The 11,084-nt window shown below is 43.5% G+C and overlaps 1 protein-coding gene across 4 annotated transcripts; it reads right to left on the bottom strand.

Moving 5' to 3' along the window:
* Positions 1–1,585: 1,585 nt before the first annotated feature.
* On the bottom strand, positions 1,586–10,830 carry LOC118936306 (cytosolic sulfotransferase 3). Of its 4 annotated transcripts, none has more exons than XM_021566766.3 (8): positions 9,864–10,830; positions 8,859–8,997; positions 8,611–8,739; positions 8,182–8,282; positions 6,577–6,703; positions 6,282–6,379; positions 2,118–2,292; positions 1,586–2,000 (listed from the first exon to the last, which is right to left on the bottom strand). In XM_021566766.3, the coding sequence occupies exons 2-8, from the start codon at positions 8,995–8,997 to the stop codon at positions 1,888–1,890; spliced, it is 882 nt and encodes a 293-aa protein (XP_021422441.2). In that variant the 5' UTR covers positions 9,864–10,830; the 3' UTR covers positions 1,586–1,887. The 4 variants fall into 4 exon arrangements, with proteins under 4 accessions (XP_021422441.2, XP_021422443.2, XP_090059764.1 ...); XM_021566768.3 differs by having other exon boundaries at positions 8,859–9,021; positions 9,864–10,829; XM_090203638.1 differs by lacking the exon at positions 8,859–8,997 and having other exon boundaries at positions 9,864–10,411.
* Between the last annotated feature and the right edge of the window lie 254 nt (positions 10,831–11,084).

Genomic DNA, 11,084 nt, shown 5'->3' with positions numbered 1-11,084 from the left:
ACAGTTCCCAGTCCAGAGCTTCCGGCGACAGTTCCAAGTCCAGAGCTTCTGGTGACAGTTCCCAGTCCAGAGCTTCCGGCGACGTTTCACAGTCCGGAACATCCAACGACGGTCCACAGTCCGGAAACTCCAACGACGGTCCACAATCCGGAACCTCCTACGACGGTCCACGGTCCGGAAACTCCAACGACGGTCCACAATCCGGAACCTCCTACGACGGTCCACGGTCCAGAACCTCCTGAAACGGTCCACGGTCTGGAACCTCCAGCGACAGTCTGCAGTCCAAAGCCTCCTGCGACAGTCTGCAGTCCAGAGCCTCCAGCGACAGTCTGCGGTATAGAGCCTCCCGCGACAGTCTGCGGTCCTGAGCCTCCAGCGGTGGTTCTCAGTCCATAGTCCCCGGCGATGAACCATGGTCCGGAGCATCCGGTGACGATCCACGGTCCGGTGCCTCCGGCGACAATCCACGGTCCGGTTCCTCCGGCGACGATCCACGGTCTGGAGTCCCCGGCGACGATCCACGGTCCGGAGCATCCAGTGACGATCTCCGCACCAGAGCCGCCATTGAGGATAACGTATCCTCGAGCGGAGTGGGTGCTTCGCCCCACACCGGAACCACCGCGTTTTGTTTTGAGATTTATTGTTTTGGTTTTTCTCTGAGTTTTATTTAGAAATACAAAGATGTGGAACCCAGATCACGCTGCGCTTTGGTCCAGTTATTCTAATGATCATGACAGTTGGAAGCAATTTAGAAACTTTCATTAAACAAAAAATACATAATTTGATTTCAGGCAAATTGAATAAAGTATAATATTTTAAGTACAAGTACATGAACATCAATGTATTACGTTTAGTCATACTGTATACGAGTAGGAATTGTTACAGTTTCAAAGTATGTATATTTTTGAAACAGAATAAAACAATGCTTGATGCTTAATAATGCTCTTCTCCATTTACATATTCATTACTGTATTGACTCTCACGTATCACACTTTCACAAAAAACATGAAGACATGGCTAAAGGTCAATCAGATTTGTGAACATAATCCCTAGCTGTGTATTGCCGCTTTCCATTTTGTCTGTTGTCTGTAGCTTGTGAGGTGTGGAAACACTTTGTTGCTTTTATGGATTTTGTCTTGTTGCTTTTTGTGCCATGTTGCTCTGTCTGTATGCTACGTCTTGCTTGTCCTATGTTGCTCTGCGTTTGCTCACTGCTCATTGATTGTATGTATTGTAATTGCTTTTAATAACCTGCTCAGGGACTGCGGTTGAAAATTAGCCGGCTGGCTAAACCGGCACTTTTACTGAAACGTTAATTAATGTGCACTGTCCCTGTAAAAAAAATATCCTCAAACAAACATCAATGTATTACATTTAGTCATACTGTATACAGTATACGAGTAGGAAATGTTACAGTTTCAAAGTATGTCTATTTTTGAAACAGAATAAAACAATGTTTGATGCTTAATAATGCTCTTCTCCATTTACATATTCATTACTGTATCGACTCTCACTGTTTTTTTCTCAGACACTGAAAAACAGACCAGGCAAGAGGATTTACAAATAGCTCACATTGCTAAGAGTGTACTGTGCAGTATGTCCTCATTTTATTTTTGTTTTTAGTTCTCAACCTATAGCTCATATCTCAAAGTAGCATCAATCATTCTCAAAAAATTATATAAGACACTTCATGATCTTTCTCATTCACACTCCAGGATATGACACGATATGATCCTCACTCTGTATATTTCAACACTATAGCCCAGTTAACTGTGGACCAATGGAAGACTGGCACCCCAGCCGAGCCTATCGTAAGTCTATGTGCGCCAAATAAACAATCAATCAACCTGACCACAAACAATCAGACAATCAACCTGACCACAACCCCTAGACTACAGTGCGGAACTGTACGGTGGTGTTCTTCATCTTCTTCTTATAGTCTTCATCAAACTGTTCACTCTGGGCTACAGTGAAATGGTTCTTCCAGTCACCAACCTTTCCTGGAGTGTGGGAGAGTGAGAGAGAGTCATGAGCAAAGAAAAGGTGGTGGATATAGAGAGGGGAGGAGAGAACGACTGACAGAAAGAGAGATATAGGGGAGAAATGAAAAAGTCTACCTTTTCGCATGAATGGTGAGATCTTGAAATCCATGATTGGAACGGTGGAATAGTTGGCCATGCTGTTCTTCTTCATAGTATCAAACTGCACTCCTCCTCTCACCCTCTCCTTCTCCTCTGCTGAAGGAGACAAACCTAGGAAGGAGCACAGCCTGTCCAGCTCTCTCCCCGTATCCTAGAGGAAAACATACAGTGGATACTGTACTTGTAGTATTATCTAAAAGTATTATCTGCCAGTCCATGTTGTCCTGCATCTGAGTGAGGACAATCCCTAGCCCAAAAGACGATGCATGTGCTGATACCTTTGTCTTAGCGTGGGGACGGTACTGGGCCAGCACTCTCTGTGGGGCCAGGTCTCCATTGACTTTCTCAAACGCCGCATGTTGCATGTGACCCAATGACCAGTCATTCCCTTTGGCTAATAATTCTCTTACGGGTTTGGTTTTGTCTGAAACCTGTGGGAGGAACTTACCCACGTATGTGACCACGCCTAAAAAGGTCCTAACTTCAGCCACGTTCTGGGGGAGGAGCATGTATGTGACGGCACTGATCTTGTCCTTGTCCGGCTCTATTCCAGCTGCACTGAATCTGTGTCCCAAGAACAAGACCTCTGACTGTGAGAAGGTGCCTTTTTCATTGAGTGTCAAGTCAGTGTCCTGGAGTCTAGTCTGAACTGCTGTGAGTCCTCATGCTCTGCTTTGTCCCATCCGCAATCGAGCACACGTCCGCGTGGACTATGACTCCACTTTGCCCATCCAACAGCTGGGACATGCGTCTTTGTAATTGGACCGGAAGCGATTCCAAATGGCAAAACGTTGAAACAGTAGCGGCCAAACCGTGTTATAAACATTGTGAGCGCCCTACTCTCTGGTGACATCGGTATCTCCTAAAATCCTGAGTGGTATCCAGCTTTGTGATGACCTGTGAGCCATCGAACTGGACCGGCGACTGTTCGATGTGTCTCTCTCTGCAGAGTGCCTCATTCAAGTTAGTCATGTCCATGCAGATCCTTATGTCCCCATTGGCATTTGGGAACCACCACCGTCCCTGCACACCAGTCAGTGGGACTCTCTATTTTAGACACAGCCTCAATTTCTTCTATCCTCCCCAATTCGTCCTTTACTTTGACCAATAAAGGGATAGGCACATGGCGGGGGGTGGTAATGGCATTGGGGATGTCATCCTTCTTGAGGCAGATTTTGTAGTCACCTTGTAGCCTAGGAATTTCTTTTTCAAAACTTTGATTGTCAGACAGCTAAAAGTGTCCTCTCCTGTGACATTTCCTGCATTCCTCATCTTTCCAGTTGTGGAAAGGGGATTTCCCACATTTGCCACAAACGCTTGAACTGGTTACTGGCCCTGTCCGTGATTGTTTTTTCCACGTCTGTCTCTGTGTTCCCCTCAGGTTTTTTAGCACGATATGAGAATGCATATATTTCCTCACTCACTTCACTCTGTCTGCATAGAACTTCCTCTGCACAGCATTTCCTGCTGTTTTTTACTGTCTCACTGTGTGATTTACAGCTTTGGACAAGGTAAGCTGTGAATCCAACTATAACTTCAGAAAGTTAGATATTTCTTATTCCCACTAAAATCTGATTTTGGATCAGTTCTTTCCTGAGTGAGCCAAGCTGTCAAATTGACAATGTTCCACTAGCTTGTGAAGAGCTGTGATAAGGCTGTCGGCGGTTTCACCCAGCTTCTGTTTGTGCACATTAAACCAACCTCTCTCAAATATAATGTTGTGTTTTCCTACGAAATCTTTAAGGGCACTGCAGTTAAGTTTCTCTTCCTCAGTCAACAGTGAAGCCTTTAATATGTCCTCGGCTTCATCACCCATAGTGTAAACCATACAATCAACATTCTCAGCGGAGCTAATGCGAAATCTGTCAGCACTAGCCACTGGCCTGTCCAGGTTTGTGCAAGAGCGCATTGAACTTGGGAGTCACCAGACCTGAAATCCCACCAGCTTCTTCAATAGGGTCTAGCTGCAATGTCATCTGTCAGAGCAGTCATCCTTCAGGGTCTCTATGCTGCTACCTACTGATATGTCATCTCTCAGTGCATCTCTCAGGAAAAGTGGGGGTGTATAAAGGAACCACATTAGGAGAAGTGGGGATTTCAAAAAGAGTCTTGAAATACTAGAAACGCTGTAATTCTATAACAACTAGAACCACCATGGCTTGATATTTCAATTATTATTATTTTAAATATTCAATAATATTCCATATTCAATATTGAATATCACCCTTATAATAATATTCAATATTGTAAAATTAATGTATGCTCTTATAAGTAAAGGTAGCTAACGTTCAAAGACAACTCACACAACTTTGTGGGCTATACTCGGCCTTGTCTCAGGATCGTAAGTTGGTGGTTGAATATATACCTCTTGTGGTCTGGGGCCTGTGCTTTGGCAAAGTAGGTGGGGTTATATCCTGCCTGTTTGGCCCTGTCCGGGGGTATCATCGGATGGGCCACAGTTTCTCCTGACCCTTCCTGTCTCAGCCTCCAGTATTTATGCTGCAGTAGTTTATGTGTCGGGGGGCTAGGGTCAGTCTGTAATATCAGGTGTATTTCTCCTGTCTTATCCGGTGTCCTGTGTGAATTTAAGTATGCTCTCTCTAATTCTCTCTTTCTCTCTTTCTTTCTTTCTCTCTCTCGGAGGACCTGAGCCCTAGGACCATGCCTCAGGACTACCTGGCATGATGACTCCTTGCTGTCCCCAGTCCACCTGGCCATGCTGCTGCTCCAGTTTCATGTAGTTTATGTGTCGGGGGGCTAGGGTCAGTCTGTAATATCAGGAGTATTTCTCCTGTCTTATCCGGTGTCCTGTGTGAATTTAACTATGCTCTCTCTATTTCTCTCTTTCTAACTTTCTTTCTTTCGCTCTCTCTCTCGGAGGACCTGAGCCCTAAGACCATGCCTCAGGACTACCTGGCATGATGACTCCTTGCTGTCCCCAGTCTACCTGGCCGTGCTGCTGCTCCAGTTTCAACTGTTCTGCCCGCGGCTATGGAACCCTGACCTGTTCACCGGACGTGCTACCTGTCCCAGACCTGCTGATTTAACTCTCTAGAGACAGCAGGAGCGGTAGAGATACTCTCAATGATCGGCTATGAAAAGCCAACTGACATTTACTCCTGAGGTGCTGACCTGTTGCACCCTCGACAACTACTGTGATTATTATTATTTGACCATGCTGGTCATTTATGAACATTTGAACATCTTGGCCATGTTCTGTTATAATCTTCACCCGGCACAGCCAGAAGAGGACTGGCCACCCCTCATAGCCTGGTTCCTCTCTAGGTTTCTTCCTAGGTTCTGGCCTTTCTGGGGAGATTTTCCTAGCCACAGTGCTTCTACACCTGCATTGCTTGCTGTTTGGGGTAGGCTGGGTTTCTGTACAGCACTTTGATATATCAGCTGATGTAAGAAGGGCTATATAAATACATTTGATTTGCATTTTTTGCAGAACTGAAATTCCATACTGTCATCTGTGGAGACCATGAGTAACATCCGATAACCCAAGCGATGTCTTGAGTGGCACCTTTCGCACTCCACTTCTCCGTATATGGTTCCTTTCAAAACATCCACTCCTTTCAAAAGCCCCACTTTCCTGAGAGGTGCACTACACTGAGATTCCATATCATTAGGTGTCAGTATAGAGACCCTGAGGGATGAGTGCTCTGAGAGATGACGTCGCAGCTGGACCCATCTCGGCTTCTACCTCTTGTAACGTTGCCCGCAGTAACATAGTCCTCTCTCGTTAACTAGCCCAATTATGATCTACGCTGCTAATCTCTGTTTCTGTGCCCTCCTTGCTTTGAAACTGTCTGTCGGCTGTATGATTCACGTGGTAAGTCCTTCACGTTTTTGTGATTATTAAAACCATTCTGACACCATGTAGTATTATTTCAAATAAGGAGGCACAACAAGGTTCAAGCTTCAGCATGTCTACTGGGCTATGCTGTGCATGTCCTACATAGGTTACGGATACCCACAAGGGACATCCTATTACAGTACTCTTCCTCACTGAAAGCTAATTCTTGAGATTATCAATATAACATGGACATACACACTACCTTTATGTACGTTAATGAGCTACATAATCTGCAAAGAGGTCAGAACCTTTATGGCACAGGAGGTAGTTGTTCTACTCACCTCAATCATATCCTCATAGAAAACGTAGTGGAGTTTGGAGTGAGTCTGTGTCCTCTCCCACCAGCCAGTTACATGGTCGTACCAGGGACCAAACACCACTGAGGAAAGCAGCCATGTGGACGAGAGGATGTTAGCGAGATAGATAGAGTTGCATATATAGTCAGGAAAAATACTGATCAATAAGCCAGAATCACAGAGCCTCATCAACATCTGTACTGTGCTATCTCTCTTACTCATTGTAATTGATTTGTTCACAGACTCGTTCATTCACTCGTTTATTCTCTCATTCACTCACTCTTTCCATCCATGAATCTCTGTAAGAAGTTGTTCCAGTCTCCTGGCTCTGGGTCGGCCTTGTTCATACGGTCAAAGTGGAAATAAGACACTGCATTGTCCTTGGCATTACGGGCCACATACACTACCTACAGAGAGAGGGAGAGAGAGAGAGAGAGAAATCATTGCAATTACAACATAACTTGATGTAAGAGTATATTATTTAATTATACAACGGGTGGGTCTAATCTTGCATGCTGATTGGTTAAAACCACATTACAGCTGGTGTCTGTTCCACAAGTTACCACCGGCTAAAGCTATGATGTTGAAATGCCTATTTACTCTGTTCCATCTCACTGCGCAATCCACCGTCTCATCAGCCCATCCAGGCAATTTATAAACTTGATCTCCACTATAAAAAGCATCTAGACATTCTCACATTTCTTTTAGACTAGCATTTGTATAAACCTTGGTGTCTGTCTCTCTGACATTTGCAACATTGTTTCAATATTCAAATTCAGTCTCCAGCGGTCCCATAGTAATGAACGTGTTGGAAGTCAGGACAAGAAAGACAGGCAGGCAGCGTTTCTCAGCCAGTCGAAATCATGAATCAGCTGGCATCATTTTTATGGATATATACAAAGAAATGTCAATAGGAAACAGGTCAAGTGAAGTGAAATGCAGATAGTTTGCAGTCTTTTCAGCTTCAGTTTGAAGTGAGTGTGTTAGCTGTGTTGTTGGCTAGCTCCTCTGAACAACAGTGTCCTGACGAGAGATCATATTTTCTACATCAGGTGAAATCGCGCATCATTAGTTAATTGTTATGCATGTATCCAAATAAATGTCACTAGTAATTCTGGATGCTCTGTTTGACATGACTGTAAGTTAGCCATAGTTGGATAGCTAGCAAGCAAGGTATAAGAAAATCGCCAACCAGTATGGCAATCGAACATTTTGAACGAACGACTAAGGGGCGTCTATAGATACAGAACAAAAAGACATAACAACTGAGTCCCGTCTCTGGCAACCGAACCGATAGAAAGGATGACCAGCCGGCTTGGGTAGCAACCTTAGATTTTTGATGGGACTACATCCCATGGAAGGATGAAAAAGTATGAATAAATTCATCAAAATAATGTTTTTTAATTAACATTTGTCAACCCGTTGTATAAAAGTGATAATGCCCTCGAAGCTGGTGTTTGGAGGATATGGTGGTACAGTTTGCCGGACCTCGACTTCATCTCAGGTCCAACAACACCCATGTCAATATATCCTCCTAACACCGGCTTCTCGGGCAAAATCACTTAAACAAACCACACAGAAGGAAATGGAAGAGGAAAAAATTAGGACAACAAAAACTGTTTACAAAGACTGGAGACTTCGCAGTCCACACGGAGACGCACGCTGGTTCTAGAGAGGTTTGCAAAAGTTAGTGTATTGTGTTATGCTGCCCTCCATTGGGGATTCACACAAATTGTGTCATTAATTAAGTTCACTTACTGGACAAAATGCAGCACAGGAGGTTTGAGGATGCATAAATGTTAACCATATGCTATACCAGCAGACATGAGCAGAGTCAGATTCACAGCCTACACAGACAACAAGCAGAGAGTTACATATAATGTACCCTGCAGTTCTGCTCCCAGAAGGACTTGGGCACCAACTGGACTGGGAGGTGAGTCTTGATGAGGCGAGGAGAGGTGGATAACTTGTCTGCCAGCTCTGTTCCTGTGTGTACAGAGGGGTGGGGATCTGAATCGGTTACTTTTTGGAGATAAGGAAGATTTTTACAGTAAACCTGCTTATTGTCATGTAGCTGGAATATGTGATTGGCACAACTTCTCACAGTATACGATTTCAAGTCATTCAAAAAGTCCTTCAACTTTGTGACAGTAAAAAGGCTGTTGATGAGGACTTAGGTTATTGTATTGTGTGTGGTGTTTTCCGGATTCTGTTTTCAAGCATGACAAAGATTTGATCTACGCAGACTTTATTGATGTGTAATCAAGATAAAGGCTTCACAGTGTGTAGAGTTATATCAGGGTTGTATTCTAACCTGGAGGGATAATATGGAAGTCACTCTCCAGAAAAGGCACCCTCTCATAGATAGGCAGTGAAGTCTGACGCTCAGGGGCTGTCTGACCAAAATACAGCAGGTCTAGAATGTAGGAGACCCATGTGGTACCTGGGAGAGAGAAAGAGGGGGAGGGAGTATGGAGAAATGGGGAGAGAGAGGCATGTCAAAGATTTATTTCTACAAAATGTTGACAACACACAAACACACACACAAACACACACACAGACCTGCTTTGGGGTAAGTGGCAATGAGAATATCATCTGGCCTGGCCTGGAAGTTTTGTATGTTCTCCCAGTTGTCAGTGAAATAGTGGGTCATCGAGACTCCATGGAAGTCAAAGAGTTTTGGTCGTGGTGGCAGCTCCATCTGTTACAACAACACAGTCCACCTCTGATCAGAGAGATATTATCAGGGAGAGTTACAATAATCAACTATTCACTAATATTCTTGCTTCATTGAAGGATATTCTCCAGGTGACAAGAGGTCCCAGTTGCCACATATAATTCCTTGCCAGTTCTCTTGTCAAAATAAATACAGTACAGAAAATGATAGACTGTAGATGGTCACAATGACTTTCCAAAGCACAACTAGCTGACTATTAACATTGTATGTTTCCAACATAATGAGCCTGATATGTGATCTATAAAAAAAGAATTGGTTGAATAGGCCATTTGATCCTGTCTCTACAAAAGTAAGAAGCTGGTTATGTTACGTTAAAGGGAAAAGGTCTGCAGGTTTCCTGGCATGGTCTCTATAGGTAGATGGTCAGTAATTTCGGGACCAGATCTTATCTGTACACACTTCAAAACCAGAGCACAAGCACTTTCAGACATAGGCATGTAAAACCTTTGTCAGTCTCATGGAAAAGATCTAAGAAAAGGCAACAATCTCTTCGATTCTATCGAATAGTAAAATGTACATTTGAATACATTTCATAATATTTGCATTGGTGTCAGTAAAAACTTTGAATAACTTAAACAACTTTATCTGCTTTTGACCCATAATGAACTTCATGTTCACCACAGTCACATTTATTCATGCTAAAATACAAAGCCATCATGCACAAATACACAATAGAAAGCCATCTGCAGTAAGACAAACCAATTTGTGAGCAGAGAAAATAAATAAAAGTCAGTTACATTACACTCAAAATGTTGAAATATGTAAATAGAATCATTAGATATATCAGCTACTGGCACAGAACATTTGACAAATAAAAAAGAGAAGCTCACATTTTCCAGGTTGAATGGAATTCAGTAGTGTCCTGTTTGGCAACTCTTCTCAGCTTTTCAGTCTCTACTTGTCTCGGTACAAGCACTACTTCTGCTTCCCCTTCCCCTGTTCCTTTCTCTTCCCTCACTACAGTCAATGTATTTTCTCTCTTGTTTTGGTTCATATTTTCCAACCCAGCTTCGCATTCTTATCTTACCTCCACTCCTTCTTACATAAGTTCAGAACTCCCTCTCTTGTTACTGCAACCACAGATGTATTGTGTCAAGCCACCCCCTCCATATCCTTTTATTCCCCTGTTAGTGACCACCCTCCTTCTGCTTCACATGCACACATACACTCACTCTGATACTTCTTTCTTCTAATGGGTTCTAATTCTTCTTTCCAGTGTGTAGGTTGGTTTTTATTTCATGCACACATGTATGTGTGTATTAGCACTCCTCTCACAAATGATGTCACAAAATGGGTAAGGTGACAAGAGCCTAAAGCAACTCACTTCAATAAACACACATAAGGTTTTCAGCTCTTTCGAAGCTCCCTAGAACAGAGCAACATGTTGTCAAAGAAACTGGAGAATACCCATTCTCTCAGTCCTTGATTCATTCCACGTCTGCTCTGATAGGTCAGGCTAGCGGATATGAGCAGATTTCAACAGCACAGTGGATCCCCAGAGAGATGCGTAGAAAGTCTGCATGGGTCTGGTTCTAGATGACCTCTCCTCTCTCTTGAAGTAATGCACTGGTTGGATCCTTTGTGCTCTGGGTCTGTGAATTACCACTTCACCATAATGTTCTTTAGTCCTCAGGTACTTTCCCTCTTAATGTCATTGTTAAGCCTAATTTAATTTTACCCCTCGGACACATTGTTGGCCCCTTTTCAAGTAAGCACTTGCTTACCGGAACCAAGCGACCCTCGAACCAAAGAATTTGTCTACTCAGAGAAGGGGGGATTTGTGAAAACAGTTCCCATAATATGTTGTCTACAGGCAACAGTATATGTTAAGGAGATTGCATGTGTGTGCGTGACACAAACTGAAAATGGGAGTATGATTCTCTGAGGTATGTGCGTGACAGAGAGTATAGGGTGGAACAGAGTGAGAGAGGGAGGGGCACTCTTCCACCGCTCTCATGCAACAGAAAGATAAACTATTTTCACTCTTGCATGTCAGAGAGAAAGAGAATGTGTGCCTGTAATCAATCAATCAATCAATCACATCTATTCAT

The sequence above is a fragment of the Oncorhynchus mykiss genome, chromosome 16 (genome assembly GCF_057628025.1).
Source record: "Oncorhynchus mykiss isolate SJ-2025 chromosome 16, ASM5762802v1, whole genome shotgun sequence".
NCBI lineage: Eukaryota > Metazoa > Chordata > Actinopteri > Salmoniformes > Salmonidae > Oncorhynchus > Oncorhynchus mykiss.
This window is presented reverse-complemented; position numbering and strand designations above follow the sequence as displayed.